Raw genomic sequence first — 20,126 nt, 5'->3', positions numbered from 1 at the left:
ACAGAGAGAGAGAGGGAGAGAGAGACAATAACAAGCAGGGTCTGTGCTGTCCACACAAAACCCAGTGTGGGGCTCAAACTCCCAAACTGTGAGATCATGACCTGAGCCAAAATCAAGAGTCGGGCACTCAACCGACTGAGCCACACAGGCTCGCCGAAACAATGATATTTCATTTTCATTTTTCACAAGAGAATTTGGGGGTATAGGCCAGTGGTAGAGCATTTGGCTGCACAAGAAAATTCATGTTTACAGATTACAGGAAATTTGTAAAATATAGAAAAGCAGAAAGAAAGAAAAAGATCACTGGCATTCCCGTCAAACAAAGGCAACCATAAATACTATGCCAGTGTAGATTTTCCAGTCTTTTTTTTTTGTTGTTTATTTATTGTGAGAGAGACAGAGACAAAATGAGGGGGGGTGGGCAGAGAGAGAGGAAGAGAGAGAGAATCCCAGGCAGGCTCTGCACTGACAGTACGGAGTCTACCATGAGGCCGGAACTCATGAAACTGAGATCACGACATGAGCCAAAACCCAGAGTTGGACGCTTAATCGACTGAGCCACCCAGGCTGCCCTCCAGTCTTCTTTTTTTAAAAAGGAATATTCTTTCATATAACTTCTTTTGTTTTTCTTGTCATCAACATAGTCTGTAATGAAAATAATAACTTACTGAGCATTTAGTATGTGCCAGATACTCTGTCAACTGCTTTTCGCACTTATCTATTTTAATCCTCGAAGTCACTCTATGAAGTAGACAACTATTTGAGAGAAACAGGAGTGTTAATGATCTTAAAGTCACTTCTCAAGTTACATGGCTAGGAAGTCTCTCTCCCTGGCTTTTCTGATGCCAAATCCATGTCCATTTGCTGTGATATGTGTTATGTACATTTTCTACCCTGCTCTAATCACTGGGTTTCTAAATTTTAGCTAAAGTAACATCACATCATGAAAATGGTGATCAACAGAAGTTGAATAACTGAATTACTTTTTTTTTTTTTGTAAGAGGAGAAAGGATTCATTTGAATTCCCAGTGAGGAAGCTAGCATACTACAGGTAGTACATGCTTAATAAGTATTTGTTTAAATTTGTGCTGGGATGATTATACCAATCCAGACCATCAGGGTCTGATTAGCAGTGAGAATGTCTCCTTATTTAACACTGGAGGGTGGAAGCACCTTCTGAGGGGAGGCTGTTCCTCTGTATACCTAGTGATCTTCACATATAAGTAAGATATCATTGGCACCACCTACCTTTTAGCCACCTGAGATACAGAATTAGAAGATGACCTTCCAGGGGTGGCTCTGTTGGTTGAGTGTCCGACTTCAGCTCAGGTCATGATCTTGCAGTCTGTGGGTTCGAATCCTGCCTCGGGCTTGCTGTTATCAGCACAGAGCCTTCTTCTGCTTCGGATCTCTTGTTCCTCTCGCCTCTCTCTCTGTCTCTCTGTTTGCTCTCTCTCTCTCTCTCTCTCACTCTCTTTCAGAAAGGGATGATCTTCGGGCTGTCTACCTCCAGTAATAATCTTTGTCCCTAATTCAGCGGCAGCAGCATGACCTAATTAGATTCACTGTATGAGTCAGGAGATGAGGCTTCTCCATCCAACCAGGTTACTAGGTAGCTGGGTAAACTCTACAGTTGATTTCTTCTTTCTGGTGCTGTGACTGAGAAACATTCTTTAGATCATCTCTAAAATACCTCTCAAGGCAAAGATTTCATTAAGGAGAGTTATTTACCAGCCCTCTCTCACTGTATGAGTTTACAAGGATTTCCATAACAAAACACCACAGATTGGCTTGGCTTAACAGAAACTGATAGTCTTAAGGTTCTGGAGAGGAGAAGGCTGAGATCAAGGTGTCAGCGGGTTCGGGTTCTCCTGAGGCCTCTCTTCTTGGCTCGCACATGGGCACCTTGTCCTCTAGTGGCCTTTCCTCTGTGTCTCCATGCAAATGGTTTTTCTGTGTGCCCAATTTCCCTCTTCTTTTATAGACACCAGTTAGATTGGTTTAGGGCCCACACTAATTGCCTCATTTTAACTTAATCACCTCTTCAAAGGTCTCATCTCCAAATACAGTCCCATTCTGAGATACTGGGGATTAGAGTCTCAACATATGAATTCTGGAGGAACAATTCAGCTCGTTACAATTGCTTCAAATGGTATTATCCTAAGACCACTGGCAATACTTGTATCAGTTATCTATAAGCTCTTCTGCCCTCTCCACAAAACAGTAACGTTGGGATGAGAAGCCTCAGGAAGCAGTTAGGGACCCAGATCATTCCATCCTTCATGCAAGCCATACTTGCTCTGTGGCTTTTATCCTGAGGGTCCCAGTAAGCTCCTGGAACTTGAGGTATCGTGTCTACGTGCAAAGCTGCCAAACAGGAGAAAAAGCAGAGGCCAAAGGAATATCCCTGCTGGCTGAGTCAGCTCTTTTTGAGGCTTCCAGGAAGTCCCAGTTAATGCTTCTGCCCTGTCATGCCTCAAAGGCAGACTAAGTCACCTGGCCACACAGATTTGCAGAGGGAGTGGGGACATGTAGCCACCCACTGGAGCCTATTGTTGCCTCAAGTTCATTGGAGATCCACTACAGGAAAGGCAAGGAGAATGGATTTTGAGTAGGGAACTAGGGATCTCTGCCCAAATCTCTTTGAACAATAAAAGTCAGTATAGGAGAGTTCTCATATGAAAAGTGGTGCAGAATCTACTTTGGCGTCAAGGTCTATCATCACCATTATAACGGCACTCTAGATTTATGCTGTCCAATATGGTAGCCACTAGCCATGTGCGACTGTGGAGCATTCAAAATGTGGTTAGAGCAAATTGAGATGAGCTGGAAAGGTTAAAAAATATATAATCTCAATTTTAATATTGACTTCATGTTTAAATAATATGAATGTATTGAGTTAAATGACCTAATATGCAAATTAAAAATTAAGTTAATCTCTTTCATTTTACTTCTTTCTTTTTAATATAGGTAGCACAAAATTTTAAACTACGTGTGTGGCTTGCATTATATTTCTGTTAGTGCTGATATTCACCACCCCAAATAGGAGTAATCTAGTGTCAGCTTCTAATTTTTAAAGTTACTTTTCTGGAAAACTTTTAAAATGTCTATTCAGAGACAGCAGCGATAATCAGAATTAGATACGTTTCTTCTTATTTCTAAATCCTTATAGAGGAAAATGAGCAGCTGGTTTTTATGATGTATTCATTATCGATGTATGAATTTGCCTCATTTTCCAGGCCAGGTAGTGGCACTTCCCTTTCGCACGCCCTTGCTGCTTTTCAGTCTCTACCCAGGATGCCCGAAGCCCATTTGTTTCTCACCTCCGTGAATTTAGTCTAGAAAAGCACCATGTGCATGCATGTGGACTAGAAAGTTGCTTTGGTTGTGGGCCAAGTTTGTACAAGAAAGTTCACTCAAAAGGAAAAAGTGATGACATGTACACACACACACACACACACACACACACACACACGACACCTTCTTTTGACTGTCCTGCTGTAATGACTTGTTACATGTGCCTACTTCAGTAGACATGTAACCTAAAGATTATAGTAGAAGGGACAAACAATTCTGAAATTATTCAGGTGTGGGAATCATTTGAAAAATAGTAGTCATTGGGTTTTAGCAGCTGCTTCTATCACTGCTTAGATTCCATTCTTTCAATAATCCACACTGATGCCTTTGATAGCAGCTACTAATCCACAATATTATTGTCGTGAAAACTTTCCAATAGTACTTGGACAACTATTTAACTAAAACTTCTTTTAGAAAAGTATTAATTTTGGGGCACCTGGGTGGCTCAGTTGGTTGAGTGTCCGACTTCGGCTCAGGTCATGATCTCATGGTTTGTGGGTTCGAGCCCCACGTTGGGTTCTGTGCCGACAGCTCAGAGCCTGGAGCCTGCTTCAGATTCTGTGTCTCCCTCTCTCTCTGCCCCTCCTCCACTCATTCTCTCTCTCTCTCTCTCTCTCTCTGTCAAAAATAAACATTAAAAAATTTTAAGAAAAAGAAAAAGTATTAATTTTTCATTTCAAATAAATTTGAAATGGAGAAAAAATTAATTATGTAAATAAAAATCACCACACTTCCACAACCCAGCTGGAGTCACTATTTAGCAAAGGGGCCTCCGTTCTATATCTACATTTTTATACAGCTATATTTTATCTGATTCATACGTGCAATTTGTATCCTGTTCATTTCTTTTGATGTTGTAGTAAAAGCAATTGTCGTGCTTACCATAAAAAATTGTTATTAGTGGTGGCAAAATAATATGTCATATGAAGATACCATACTTTACATAACTGTTCTTTTAATTTTAGAGCCAGGTTTATTATTATAAATAATGGTTGCGTAGTGTGTAAATCTTGGTTTGATTTCAGAGTGTTTCCTGAAAATAGATTTCTAGAAGTGGAAGTGTCAAAAAGGATTATTAATATTCTTAAGCTTCTTGATCCATATTTCCAAATAGCTTTGTACAATATTTGGAAATAGAAATTCAAGTGTGTTCAAGGGAGAGTTACAGCTTTGTCTTCTACCTTAAAAGTAAGAGGTTATCAGTTTAGTCATGGGTTTGTCATTCCCTTCTACTCCACAGTTCGCAAGGACCTCTCCTAGGGTTTGTTTCTAGGGGAAAAGCACCACTATTTGTAAAAACTGAAACTCAAGTCGGGGTATTCACCTTTGACACACAGAGAAGAAGCATAGAATATGGGGCCAGAAACAGAGACACACACAGGCAGAAAACTAACACTGACTCCACAGCCAAGGAGCTGAAATTGGGAGCGAGTAGTCTTGGGGTGGGGTGGAGGGCAAAAGAGAGGCAGAGTCAAGAGTGGATGTCTGAGGCCAAAAGCAGCATGTGGCTCTCACTTGGTCCCTGTTCACTGATATGGACATGTAGCCAGATCGTGGAAAGCCAGAGAAGAGGGCCATGTGGGGAACCACTTGCCAGCACACCCACAAATGGGACATTCCTTTCAATAGTAAAGATGCTTCTCCCTGGGTATCCCCCAGATGAAACCCAAGGAACATGATTTCCATCCTTGAAGGCCTTCTTTGGCAGAAACAAAATGTTGCCTGCATAGCCTAATGCCAAGCATCTCCTCTCCCTTAAATTCCAAGAATGCATCATGACTTTCTTCCCAAGGATTGTCTTCCTCTTCTTTCTCACCATTCACACCAATCCTGTTCCCACTCCCACTTCTTCCCACCTGTCATCCAACTCAAAGGGTACTTTGTGAATCCATTTCACATACTGTCCCAGCAACCTCAACTTCTCTCTCCTGGCACCTAATCATAGTTGCGATGACACGTTCGGTGTCCCCCACCCGGTGCGGTGTGAGCTCCAGGTGAGCAAGTTCTGAGCCTGCCTGTCTCCTGGGCTGTGTCCTTGCTACTAAGACTGAGCGTGGCCCATGCGAATGATTTAATACATCTCTCATAAACAAACAAACAAACAAACAAACAAACAAAGGAGCTTATCTTTGTCTAAATATAAACAAACAAACAAACAACCCTAAATTTGGCCTCTTGCTCCTCCTAAGTTTGTGAATCAGAAAGATAGCTTTAGCTAACAGAACATTCTTTCCTCTACATTTGCTGATAGCACACCAGTCAGTCCTGGGAGTTCTCAGACAAATCAAATTAGAAATGGTTGTTCTCATTTGGAAAATCAAGAACTGGCTTTGAAATCTTTCCCCACAAATTAGATTGAATCAAGATCATTTTCCCCCAGCTTATAAATGCTTGATTGGCTTTGTTTGATGCCTCATGATTGAAACTCAGCTTTGCACTGCTAGCTGTATTTTTTTGCTCACCAGGGTGTTGTGATGTCTGGATGATGATTAAAAACAAAACAAACACCCACAATGAAAATGCTTTGTAAATAACAGCTCAGCACAGTAGTATAACCCTTAGAAGTGCACATTTAGGATCCTCTAAAACCAGTTGAGGTAAGCAGAACCTCAGGATGGGTTTGCTCTATTCCCTTGAGGTCTGAACTTGGGTTTTCTGGTGGCACCTGGGTGGCTCAGTCGGTGAAGCATCCGACTCTTGATTTTGGCTCAGGTCATGATCTCCCAGTGTGTGGGTTCAAGTCCCACATTGAACTCTGTGTTGATAGCACGGAACCTGCTTGGGAGTCTCTCCCTCCCTCTCTCTCTCTGCGCCCCTCCCCCCTCATTCTCTCTCTCTCTCTCTCAAAATAGATAAATAAACTTTAAAAATATTGGTTTTCTGGTACAGCAAGACAGCCATTCCTGACATATCATCTCAGGACCAAAGGAAGGGACATACCAGGACTTGGCTGTGACATTTGAAGAGTCCCAGTGGGAGTAGACTGGTCACCAATCTCCATCTCCCCTAGTTACTCACAAAGTCCCTTTATCTAACTGCTGCTTTGTTCCCCAGACTAGAAGCAGACTCATCCTAACTTTGGTCAAGTTCTGTTCCCACCCTACCTCCATCAATGACTGCAGGTTTCTTGTCAACAGATAAAGACTGGTCTACTCTTTGAATGCTTTCTGCTTTTCCCCTCTCTTTTTCTGCAGGGGTGGACAGAGGTGGACAGAGATATTCTCAGATGAGTGACAGCTATGTGTCCCCAGGGCCAGAAGCCTTGGGTCCCATATCTGGTAGATGGTTTTCTGGTTCGCACCACCCTTCCAGCTAAAGCCAATCCCCACCGCCACCCCACCCCCACTTCAGAGGCTTGGTGAAAGTGTGTGCTTGCCCCTATGGGGGTGAGTGAACTATATGTGCCCTGGGGAAGTTCCCTGCCACCTCCATGGGGGACCATTCCAATCATCTGTCAAGGTTCAAGACCACAGCATCCCAACTGCCTCCGTTCCATTGCACATCCTGGTGGCCAGTAGATTCCAGAATAGGGCCTGGCAAGTGTCTTTCCTCTGTCCTCCTCTCCCCCATTGACTCCAGGCCAGGTGAGGGCCTTATTGTCAGGTAGTGAGCAGCATTTAGTGGGTGGAATGAAGTCCTAGAAAAGACTCAGGGAGTAGTGGCAAACAGCCTGATTGGGAATGAGTTAGAGGCCATTGGCCTTGCAGGCTCCTCTCATGCCTTGTATCTATGACTTCTTTGAGACCATAATTTAAAGCAGCAGGAGATAACTTTCTGGTGCTTTCCACAAAATAGCCAAATGGCTTGAATCACTATCACAGGCAGGAATAGAGGTCTTTGGGTAGTGAAATGTGTCAGGAAAGAAGGCACTTGCCAAATCAAGACAACTAGAAAACGATGGTGCCAGTCATCACTGGCCAAAGTTTGACTAGAAGAAAATGCCCACAACTGAAAAATGCCTATGTGCACTCCATCACTGGTGGTCCCTTTAGCCATAACCTGTGGTCTGTGCAGCCAACACAAGTAAGTAAGGAACTATCTTGAAACAAAGTGGATCCCTTAGCAGAGAGATAAGGTAAAGGCAACACCTAGGTAGAAACTTGGGCACAGTTAGCTTGGGCTACTAAGATCTGAACCATGTCATGTACGTCCATGACCTCATCTAAAATAAGCATAGGATTATGTTCAATAATACAGCTGTGAAATAGGCACAGATTAAGTCATTTGTTCATGTCTTTCTTCTCAGTTTTGTTAGCTCCTTATTCTACCTTGGTGAACCATGGCATTTTCGCCTCGTGCTGTCTGAGTCCTGGCTAAAATACCCAGTGGCCAATGGGAAAAAGACGATGACTGCATATTCAGCAATGTTTGGCAAACCAGAGACCATTAGCTTACCATTCAGCGCGTTTCAGTCTGTTCCATCTATTACACACTCACATTGAGACCTTGATGGTGTTTCCTCCACCGTGTCCATGACAGAACAGCATCTTCTGAAGTTTGTCCCTCTGTATGGACAAGAAGTGTTGTGTGTGACAGTTCATCAGATTCATTCCGTGGTCACGTGACAAAGACTTAAATGTACAGACATTCCTCACTCACAGGTCATCAGGAGACCACAGTAATTATGAGATTACTGTAAGATCTCCTTTTTGACAGGCCCCTCCACCAGGGAACAAGGGTTTTAGTTGGATAGGTTTTATTTGGAATTCAGTCAGCTTTTCACTAACTTCTGATCTCGTAGCAGAATGATGGGGATTCGTTTGGAAAGGGGGTAGCTGTTCAGCACCTGTGTTCTCGTTCATTGTTTTCTTCTGATTTTCACTGTATATCCCTTGGATCAGCACCAAGCTAAGCAGGTTACATATAATTTCACCTATTTTATTATCTGCAAGAAATTTTTAAACACCATAAATCCTGGTGCAGTGAAATGTTAACCCAGCATTTTCTTTGTAAAGTATTTATGGATGCTTTTTGTGTTGAGGGAACTAAGGAGAGGAATAGTCAGTCAGTTGGTTGTTATATCATGTGAAGTATGGTTTTAAAAATTGGATCTCTTCTTTAATTTTTAAAAAAAAATTTTAATGTTTATTTCTGAGAGAGAGACAGAACACGAGTGGAGGAGAGGCAGAGAGAGAGGGAGACACAGAACCCGAAGCAGGCTCCAGGCTCTGAGCTGTCAGCACAGAGCCTAACACAGGGTGTGAACTCATGAACTGCGAGATCATGGCATAAGCCAAAATTGGACACTTAACTGACTGAGCCACCCAGATGCCCCAAAATCGGGCCTCATTTTTAAAAACATAAATAAATAAAATAAAATATTGGGCCTCTTTTTAAAAATATGAAACACAATCATTTTCTGTTTACTATTTTTGTAATATACATCATCCTCTCTGGAGGCTTGTGCTTTCTTCCCTGCAGTTAGAAAGAATTAGTAGAAGGACGAGGTGTCCTTCCTTATGCCCTGAATCATTCTAAAGAAAGGTATTTTAAAATGTAAACACTTGGCTACACTTCTCATCCAAATGACTCCTGTTCCCCCCTCTAAAGAGGACAAATGATAAGGATGTGGGTGCACTCCATCTCAGAGACCCTAAGAATGGGAAGCAGTGGGGACCTTAGAACCATCCAGGCCAAAGGTTTCAGGTTACAAAACAGAAAACTAAGACTATATAAGTGACTTACCTCAGATCACTCAAGAAAGTGGCAGACCTGGGAAAGCAGAAAAGCACCATTAGGAACAATGTTGGGCACCTTGCTCATGGCCTCATTTGATCCTAAGTCAACCCTCTACTATTATCCTGGTACAGTAGCCAAAAATAAGGATCAGACAGAATATGTGTTTTTTCCAGTAAATACTTATGACAAGAAGCCATTTCTCCCTAAATTGAACAGTTTTACTTCCTTCTCAGAATTCAGTGGAAGATGTTCTGTACCCAGTTACAAATGTATTAATGTGTCAAGCCTAGCCAGGTATTCAAGAGTAGCTAATTACAACAAGGCAGTGTAAGAGATGTAGCAGATGTATGGTAACACACGTGTAAATATGTAGATAAATGGTATGGTACACAGACCAATGAAAGCTTGTGGAGATGGCAGCCACCTTGTGGATGGAGGGATCTAGAAGGGGCTCAGATATGTGGCCCAAGAAGGAGGGAGTGGGAAGTTGGGTGCCGATGCCTGAGGAAGCCATTCCTGGTGGAGGGAGAAAGGCATGGAATGTGTTTAGGGGGCAGTTGCCATAGTAACTATACAAATTGATTGGATGGGTCAACTTGAGGACTTCTGTTTGCTGTCAGTGTGTCTTCACACTCTACTGGGGGTGGACGCCAGGATGGCAGGTGGCAGTCAGTCAGCAGTTAAGGGCCATCTCTGCTCTTACTTACTTGAAGTCTGTTGTTCAAGCGGAGGAGAGTAGGAGCTATGCTTGGTCTCCCTGCCCCTTCAGCCGGCACAGCACCTCCTATCAATTTGACCTACAAAATACCTGTTTGCTTTTCTCCCTCTCCCCCTTTGCCATTCTCCATGGAGCTCTCCACAAGCACTTCACTGCTGTAGTCTACTAACTGTGATTGAGAGCTTCCTGAAATATGGCTCTTGACTTCTCATCTTTGCACACAATACACTCCACGCACTAAGGACAGCCCCCTGAGGGATGCATCTGAGGCACAATATGACTATGCATCTATCCTAGACTCTACAGCTATTTCCCCTTCACCCCCTTCCCATTGTCTTGTTTCCATAGGATCAAGTTCTAGTAGCTCAACATGGTCTAAAGGCTTACACGATTGTGTCTCTTTGTGTCCTTTCCACTTTATCTTGCCTGCTGACATGCTGGCTGTTGAACTGCAGTCAGCTGACCTTCTTGTAGGTCCCTGACTATGCCACACACCTTCCTGCCTCCGGCCTTAGCAAATGCTTTCCCTCTGTACTCAGATAACAACACTTTCCTTACTCTCCACTTTGCTTCTCCTCTGCTTCCGTAAAATCTCAATTCCAATGTCGCCTCCCTGAGGAAGCCTGTCGTAACCTTCCAGATTAGGATGGGCTTCCTTTGTGTGAGATCATGTACTGCTTCTTTGTAGCAATTAGTGATGTGGAGATTCTTCTCTGCCCTCTGGATGGAGGGCCTCCTTGGGGAGGATGAATCAATGAAAAGAGTTTGCTTTCTTCACCGACACAAACTTGGTTCTTGGGTTTCAAGTCATGACCATCTGTAGGAGGCCGTAAAGCTGCTCATGACAGGGGACAGTGCCAGCTCTTGTTGTTTATGGTACGAAACACTGTTTTTACACAGATATGGGAAGTCTTTCTAATATGGCCTATGGACAGATCTTTAGGGTTTCAAAGTTCGGTGTTCCATCTGCAGAGATCACTCTTGTGTGAGAAAGGTGGGGTGGGAACGTCTGTGTTTTAAGGGTTTTAAAGAAAAGGCCGTGGTGGATCCTTGAGAAGAAACATAGGTATTGTTGGGGGGTCTCTAATGGACAGCTACCTGCTCTATCTTGGTTCCAGCATTTTTGGGTATCTCACCTTTTGGAGGATGGGCTTATATGAACGTGAAAGCACAGGGCACTAAGAACTGCCATCCTGGGGACAAAGTGAGGTCCTCACTCAGGGGCTCCAGCTCCCTGTTGCAGTTGTTGCCTTGGGGAGGCCTTACCACAGTCTTGACTGGCAGCGTCTGGAGGGTCACCATCCAATCAGGACATGGTGGAGTTGCCAGGAGAAATACATCAGGTACCAAGGATTTAGCCTCTTCAACATAGAGTGACTTCTTTTTTGAACAATGAAGGACACTGCAGGTCTTGTAACTTAGGGAGGGGGCAAAGGGACCCGTGGCAGTGTTACTGACTTCCTTTTAATCTCATCTACAGAGCCAGGGTTGGCCGATTTATCATGAAGATTTGGCCACAGTGCACTCCTGTGTCATGGCATGCTCCGTACTTATCAGTCAAAATGTACATTTAAGGACTAATGCAAAGGATTAAGATCACATTTACAACTTATGTGTAAGCACATTGGTTTACAGTGCTTGAGAAATCGTGAAGGGTTCTTGAATTCTCCAATGAATTCAATGTGCAGTGGAGTAGAGAGTCTGAGAAATGGAGTTTCTTTCTTGGCAGGGCGGTGGGGAGGGAGATGGAATGAAAGTTGAATTGATAGATCGAAGGGGTAGAATACAATCTGTAGACTTTTAGCCACTTTCTGTTTTGACACTGTTCTAAAGTGAATTGCCTTCCTTCATGCTGTTTCTAAATCATGGCGGGGACTCCCTCAAATGCTGCCTTGAGAAGGATTCCAAAGTCACAAATGGCATTATTGAGAAAGATGAAATAATCCATGCTGACTTCAAAAGTAGTACTTGTGCATTTAGCTGATTTTTTCTTCTTTCTCCCTACTGGGGAGATGGGGGTGGGGTTTGGTATAGATGTTTCTCAACACTGTGGCATTTCTGCCAACAGCAAGCATGACTGAGACAGGATTATACGCAGAAATGGCACATGGCAGCTGTGGCATGGGGAGCTGAGCTGGAAACACGCACTTGCAGGCATTTCCATTCTACTCCCATCTCTTTCCTACTTGTTTGTTTTTGGACTTGCCGTCAGAGAACTGAGCAGGGCTGTGCTCTAAGAGCAGGGAGCTTTTGGACAGCTCAAGCAGCTGCCCCAGGGCAAGGGCAACCGAGGACAGTGTGAAGGATTGTGGAGGAGTGTGACCTGTAGTGAACCAGGGACACCTCAAAGCATTTCAACGTTGTCCCGCTCCCCGAGCATGTCAACAGTGTTGATCACTGCACATGGCCTTACCTTAACTGGGGAGAATCCCTGAGGCATTTATCTGAATTTCTTGCTACCAGAGACTAGCCGGGACACTTGAGTGTCCTTCAAGGCTTGCTGAGTCCCCTTGCCTATTTCAGAAGCATCTGAGCTGAGGTCCATTGGACACTGAGTAGATGAAGCAAGTCTGAGGGAGGGGGGTTCCCAGACCTGTCAGATATGAATGAACTGATCAGATCAGAGGAGAATCACAGTTTCTTTAGGCCCCCATCCCCATGCCTGTGGATCCATAGAACACTCAGAGGATGGCTTGGGTTGAGCTCAACATCGGATTGTAAACCAGTGGAGGAACAGGGACATTGGTATGACCTCCTGCTCTTCTACCTTCCACCCCATCACTGCCCCCCAACTGTTCCCCTTTCTGCATAGCCTCCAACTTTGGGTACAGCCTTGCTCTGGCAAATTTGTTACCAGAGGAGGGATACTGACTTCAGGAAGAGAAAAAGAGGAGGAAAAGGACTGCTGTCTCTGAACTTTGCTAGAGGAGTGTTTGTGATTTTGCTCCTTCCAAAATGACATCTTTGCCTCGGTCAGTCGGCCATCAGTGGGGATGTTTTCATTCTTGAAAAGAAGGCCATGAGAAATTTTTAAAATGTGCAAATTCAGACAATGGATATCATGAGCAAATGGGTAGAAGTTTTAGAATGGTTGTACCTGGTACAGAGAAAGAACATATCAAAGATGGTGGCTGAAAGGAGATCCTTCCATGTCAGACAAGCAGACAAACAGAGTCCCGTTGTCCCTGCTAAGGAGGCAGGTGGCTTTTGTTAAACTTCTTACCTTCCTTCATGAAGCTGGTTTGTGAATTCTTTTTTTTTTTTAACGTTTATTTATTTTTGAGACAGAGAGAGACAGAGCATGAACGGGGAGGGTCAGAGAGAGGGAGACACAGAATCTGAAACAGGCTCCAGGCTCTGAGCTGTCAGCACAGAGCCCGACACGGGGCTCGAACTCACGGACCGTGAGATCATGACCTGAGCCGAAGTCGGCCGCTTAACCGACTGAGTCACACAGGCGCCCCGGTTTGTGAATTCTTTAAATGGAGGCAGTGTTACCGTGCAGAACACATGGATAACATGGTTGAGTGCTTAGTCTATTGCCAGGTGTGGTGGGCAGTGTGAGCCATAGGCAATTTCTTGATGGATATCAAGGCCTTACCCTTTGACCCATTAACTAACTTCTGGAGATCTAGCTCAAAGAGGAGGAAACATCTAAACAACGACAACAAATGATTAGTGCAAGAATATGCTCATAGCGGCATGGTTGATGAGCGGACCCTCAGAAACATGCTATTGGTAGCAGTGTTTGGAGACTGCTGCTTGCCTTCAGAAATGTAAGACTATCATTAACAGGCCTGGCTGGGATCTAGGGATGTTTTCCTGGACTATGGGGATTTGGGAGTTGAATGATTCACCTGCTCTGGTACTGGGGGCTGCCCCAGGTATCTAACCTCCCTATCTGGCCACCTTAGTGGAAAGGTGAACTCAGGCGGCCAATTAAGGCAGGGCATTCCCCCCACTTTTGGAAATCGCTGTCTTTTTTTGTGTGTAAGTGCCTGTAAGAGTGTCTTTAGAAGGCTGAACCTAGCATCATGCAAAGACAGACCATTCGCGGCCTTGAAAGGAAAGATTTGCAGGAAACGTGATGTGTCCATGACTATTTAGATGAGAATATTGTGTTATGCTACCTGAATAAGCCTGCTGCTTTGTTGTGGAGATTAGTTTGGAGCTTAAAAGAGACAAATGGTAGGGATAGAAACTAAGATGTGGTGGGCTGCTGGGTTTGCAATACAAATTCCAAATGGCTTTCATAACATAACACCTATTCACAATTTATAAGGTATCCCAGGCTCTCTCTTTATTGACCTAGCAGAAGTGATTCTGGAACATTTTTTTATTTTCCTGTAACTGCCTGATGTAAACGCATCCTCTAATCATCCTCCAATAAACATGGACCAGTTTTCCCTCACTTAGGCAAAGGATAATCTTCTGCGTCTTCCTGGTTCTAGTCTATGCACACTTAATATTCCCCACCTCTAGTCTTCCCACCGCCCCCCGCCGCCCCGCAACCCATGCTGCTGAAAATCTTCATAGCTTGAAATCAGGTGGCTGTCACTTTATTTTTTCTAAACTTGAATGATAACTTAGCAAACATAAACTCTACCTGTTTATCTTTCTGGTCTGACTTCTTCCATGGCCCCTGGCCCTCCCTGCCCCATATAATGTTCAGAAATGACAAGTTCCCTGTAATCCCCAGGTATGCCATTTTGCTATTATATCCAAACCTTCCCACACAACGTGCCGTTTATTTGCTGAAAAGCCTGGCGGGGCACACTCACTTCTCTCCTTCCCCCACTTCTTTCCAGGAAAGCATCACCTCCCTTGTGAAACCTTTGCTTGTATAGTTATTTCTTCTACCAGGCCCCCCCTGGGACCTTTCGTGTCCTTCTTTTAGCACATCCACATTGAAACAAACTTGTTTCATGTGTATCTCTCTAAACTTTGTCCCCTGCTTGGCCCATGGTTGACTTGCGGTACATATTTATTCAGTGGATGAGTGTAATTGCTTTCCTGTCTGATTCCTTAGAAAATGTTGATGCTTACCCCTTTACCCCCCACCCCAACTGGGGTCTTTGATGGCCTTCTTGAAGATAACACTCCAGAAAACAGGAGTGGGAATAGTCTCGCAGGTACATCTGAACAAAGCCGACGTATTTCTTTCCCTTTAAGATCTTGAAGCTGAATGTGGAATGATCCTGAAATTAAGGTCAGCACCAGGTGGTTGTTTATATCAGCTGTCAGATTGCAGAATAAAAAATGGCTTTTATATGTTTGATTTTTATTGTTTTCCAGGGCAATGTCACTTTTTCCTGCTCCGAACCACAAATTGTTCCCATCACATTTGTCAACTCCAGCAGCAGTTATTTGCTGCTGCCCGGCACCCCCCAAATTGATGGGCTCTCAGTGAGTTTCCAGTTTCGAACATGGAACAAGGATGGTCTGCTTCTGTCCACAGAGCTGTCTGAGGGCTCGGGGACCCTGCTGCTGAGCCTGGAGGGTGGAACCGTGAGACTCGTGATTCAGAAAATGACAGAACGCACAGCTGAGATCCTCACAGGTACGGTGTGCTGACAGCCACTAGCTCGGTTTCTGGTTCGGCCAAGTTGACAGATGTTTGAGATTCTGACTAAAACATATAGAATCCAGCTCGGGGATGTGGGATGACCCAGTATTCACAGATTTACTCTAAGTATGAAAAGGGAACATTTTTAAAAAAATATTTTTAAGTTTTTGAAGGTTTATTTATTTTTCAGAGAGAGAGGCAGAGAGACAGAGAGGCAGACAAAGGCAGAGAGAGAGGGAGTCACAGGATCCGAAGCAGGCTCCAGGCTCCGAGCTGTCAGCACAGAGTCTGATGCTAAGCTCAAACTCATGAACTGTGAGATCAAGACCTGAGCTGAAGTTCGATGCTTAACAGACTGAGCCACCCAGGTGCCCTGAAGAGGCAACATTTTTAACTTTTGTTTTCCTAAACAAAACAAAACAAAAGACCACTGAATTCAGATGTATCTATTGAACCTTTGAAAAGTCTCTTAATTCCCTTGTTCCTCGTCAGACTGGTTCCAGTCGTGGGAATAAGAATTTCTATCTAAATATGACATAATATAGACCATTTACAGAGCACTTTGCTGGGTCTGGACAGACCTGGCATCTATTATATAGAACCTTCATCATGCCTGTTCAAGGAAGGTATTTTATAGGTACTTTATAGAGGAGGAAACGAAAAGTCACAGAAGCTAAGGAACTTTCAAAATCACATGTTAATAAGTGACGGAGTTACAATTTCATCCTGAATCTGTCTGACTTCGACGGCTGCAGTTTTATTGTATACCACACACATGACCACGGACCTTTTACAGCCACCAAATTTTATTTCAAGTAAAAATTAGCGACTTTTAAGAAAAAAGTTTTTAACATAATATTTTTAAGATGTTATGTGAATACTGATACATACATCATCTAGGTACAGCAAAAAAAAAATTAAGTTTATTTTATTTATTTATTTATTTAGGGGGAGGTGCAGAGAGAGAGAGAGAGAGAGAGAGAGAGAGAGAATTCCAAGCAGGCTCCATGCTGTCAGTGCAGAGCCCTACGTGGGGCTTGATCTTTTGAACTATAAGATCATGAACTATAAGATCATGACCTGAGCCAATACCAAAAGTCAGACATTTAACTGACTGAGCCACACAGGAGCCCCATAGGCATGGCCATATTGTTTTAAATGGTCCTCGAATTGCTGAAGTTTGGAAAGTACATATTTGGTAATATAATATAGATTCTAATATGTAGCAGTATGGAATAGATTTATGGATAAGTCATGTTTTTCCAAACTCTGACTCTTTCATTTGCTGTTTCTGCAACATGGAATGGTAGAACTTTCTCCATGTTTCTCTGTTTGTCATCTTACTGTCTCCTGTCTTTCCAGAAGCAGTACTTATAGCTTACTATGGTTAGACCACATGCCACACATTATATTAGGGGCCAAGGCCAGTTCCTAGGTCAACACATCATTTGAAAAGCCTCCCTGCTTTACAGTCTGCATCAAACACCCCTCCTCTGTGCATTCTGAGCCAATATCCATCCTGGATTACACTCTATTGCATTTTTCTTTAAATGTCTTTCTTTTCCCACTGGACTGTGAGTTTTGTTATCCAAATAAATTAGAAAAAATTGGCTTAAATAGTAAAGGACATGCCTTAATACCTAAGATCAGGTCAGACTGCGGGAGAACCTCATATGCCAATAAATGAAGAAAAAAATCCATTGAACCCCTGGAACAATGGGAGAGCCTGGGTCTGGAACTTAGATTCAAAAGGTACTTCCTTTCCTTACTGTTCTATGTCGCTGAATACACTTGGCTTTGTCTCACTTGTCAGTGAGAGTGTATTAGTTATCTATGGTTGTGTAACAATCTGGACCCAAAGGTAGTGGTTGAAAATGTTAATTGTGTGCTAATTTAAAAGAGTTGGGAATCCAGGGGCACCTTGGCTGGACAGTTCTGGCTGCAACCAAGTTGTTGGCAGGGGCTACCTTCATCTTCAACTTCAACTCTGAGTAAGTCTGCTTCCAAGCTAACGCATACAGCTGTTGGCAGGCCTCAGAAGATCCATTTCCAAGCTTATCCCCTGGCCTCTCCAGAAGGCTGCCTCATGAAATGATAACACTCTGATCCTACAATGAGTGATTCAAGAAAAAGAAAGAACTTGCGAGACAAAAGCTATTGTCTTTTTATAACCTAACCCGGGGAGTGGTGTTCCTTCACTGTTACATGCTCTGTTCAGCAGAAACAAGTAAATAAGTCTGGGCCTTGGCCGAGCCAAGGGCATTATACAAAGCTGTGGATATTAGGAGTCGGGGATCACTGGGGACCATGTCAGGGCTTGCATATTACGTGAGATGGAGAAAAAAATTTCTTACGTCAGGAGACTGCTGTGATGGTGATTAACAGAGATAATGCATCTGAAATCCTAAGCCCAGTGTTGAGAAGCTCTTTAGCAAATTTCTCTCCCTTCCCTACTGACTCAAGACCTATCGCTAGAAGGGACCTCACCGCATAGTCGTAAAAGCGGAGCCAATTTGTGCAGTCACAGGAAATACTTTTATAAAATTTATAAAATTTCCAGTAATGGAGGTGAGTTAATCACTTAGAAACATAGTATTTTTCATGTTCAGAGTTACAGAAGTTCAACTGCAACCCTCCTTATTTGAAGAAGAAAAATGTGAGCTGGTGCTAGGCTGTTCCTCTCTCTAATCGGTGAGATGTTCGAGTACAGAGACTTGTAGTCCTGAGGTCAATAACGCAGTTTTAATTTTTTTTTTAACGTTTATTTATTTTTGAGACAGAGAGAGACAGAGCATGAACAGGGGAGGAGCAGAGAGAGAGGGAGACACAGGATCCGAAACAGGCTCCAGGTCCTGAGCTGTCAGTACAGAGCCCGACGCAGGGCTCGAACTCACGGACCGCGAGATCATGACCCGAGCCGAAGTCGGACGCCTAACCGACCGAGCCACCCAGGCACCCCAATAACGCAGTTTTAATATAGTTTAGGCCCTGGCGGCACTGTGCTCTACAGCAGCCAGGTGCTGCCTGTGTTATTAAGCACATGTCAGTCCATTAAAACACGTTTATGACCGAGAGAGGCTGCTGAAAGTTGTCACGTTACCCAGCTGCAGAAAGGGGGGAAAAATCATCCGTTATTTCAGACCTGTCTCTCAAAAAATGAAACGAGTAAAAGGAAGTTTGAAAAATGTGCTGACTGGGTTCCTGAAGTCTGGCTCAGAAAACTCTTGCTTTATTCTTTCCCCACGAAGAGTTTCTGAATTTTGGAAAACTGGAACTTCTTTCATTTTGAATTTGAAATGGAGTTAGGCTTGGTGTCTGCTGCACTTTATCTACCTCATCGGGGGCGTCAGGCAAAACAAAAACAACCAACAAACAAAAAGTCCAACAAAGCTAGTTTTCCTGTTCCTTCCATTTCTCAGGAAACTTATTTTCAAAGTCCTTGAGATCATAGTGGCTTTCCAAGGGATGACAGCCCCAAATGAGAAATCAGAAAGTGATGATCATTGTCCCAGTAAGGTTGGAGGCTCTCTGGGGCCACCTTGACACATGGTACCTCCTGGGAAACAGAAGCAAAGCCACTTTTGGTTAGTGGGACAGGGAATCCAGATACTTAACAATTAATTTGAGACTAGGTCAGGCGTTTCTACCATCTAAAAGAGAAGGTAACCCCTGTGGAAACGGACATGCAGAGATGTCTGGAACATTCATTTCTGTTTCCAGAGCTTCGTACAGGATGTGTGTGGCCTTTTGTTGAGGACATCCTTTCATTGTGAGTGATGTGGTTGTAGAATCAACAATCATTGTAGATGCCTTACAAGTCAGGCATCGTGCCTGGGCCTTGTCATATGCCACAGGGCAAAACACACCCCAGAAAACTTATAAAGTGGTTATTATTTTACCAACATGGGTAGGAAGAAACTGGGAGCCAAAAAAATTAGTTCAAGTGACCAAGATGGTGTTTAACATCAGGTCTTTCCTTAGGATTCCCAAGTTCATGGTCTTTTTACGGGAACATCCATATTCATTTTATATTATCAAATGTTTAAGTAATTCAAATGTAAAACTCTACTTCAGATGAAAGATCTATAGACAAATGTTCAATAGGCTGTTATGGTAAATAGCTATTTAGTATTTAAAGTTAAGCATTTTATTTGGTCACCCTATTATTGGCAGATTCCTGGTTTAGATGAGATTGACACAAGATAATGAGTCCATCCTCTTTAAGACTTCTTACGTTTTATGGGGCACCTGGGTGGCTCAGTTGGTTAAGCAGGTGACTTCGGCTCAGGTCATGATTATCATAGTTCATGGGTTCAAGCCCCACATTGGACTCTCTGCTGGCAGCTCAGAGCCTGGAGCCTGCTTTGGATTCTGTGTCTCCCTCTCTCTCTGCCCTCCCCCACTTGCATTCTATGTCTCTCTCTCTCTTTCTCTCTCTCTCTCTCTCTCTCAAAAATAAACATTAAAAAAAGAAGAGTTGTATTTTAGCTATGTTTGCCTATATAATATTGTAATAGTGTAAAACAAATAATCCACATCTACATATCAACACACACATACTTCCCAGTATTCATTATGTATACATGGCATAAATGCTTAGTGCTGATTCCTTAGTAAGATTATCTAAGGACTAAGGGTAGTTAGCAGCAAGAGGTACTAATTAGAGTCTGTCTTCTCCCCAAGGCTTTACCCTCTATTGTATAGCTTTTCCCATTCTGGTCACCTCAGTGCTCCAAACCCCACATGGAAGTCTTGGGGCTGCATTGATCCCTACCTTCAAGGGGTCCTGCTGCACAGTGAGACTTG

At 43.4% G+C, this 20,126-nt stretch overlaps 1 protein-coding gene across 1 annotated transcript in view; it reads left to right on the top strand.

Moving 5' to 3' along the window:
• CNTNAP5 (contactin associated protein family member 5) overlaps positions 1 to 20,126 on the top strand; it is a 795,339-nt gene that overhangs the window by 418,921 nt on the left and 356,292 nt on the right. The window contains exon 8 of the mRNA XM_042954126.1: positions 15,050 to 15,314. Coding sequence (XP_042810060.1) covers positions 15,050 to 15,314 — 265 coding nt within the window. The remainder of the gene's footprint in view (positions 1 to 15,049; positions 15,315 to 20,126) is intronic.

This window comes from Panthera leo, chromosome C1, assembly GCF_018350215.1.
Source record: "Panthera leo isolate Ple1 chromosome C1, P.leo_Ple1_pat1.1, whole genome shotgun sequence".
NCBI lineage: Eukaryota > Metazoa > Chordata > Mammalia > Carnivora > Felidae > Panthera > Panthera leo.
The sequence above is the reverse complement of the archived record's forward strand: the minus strand, read 5'-3'. Positions and strand labels throughout refer to the sequence as shown.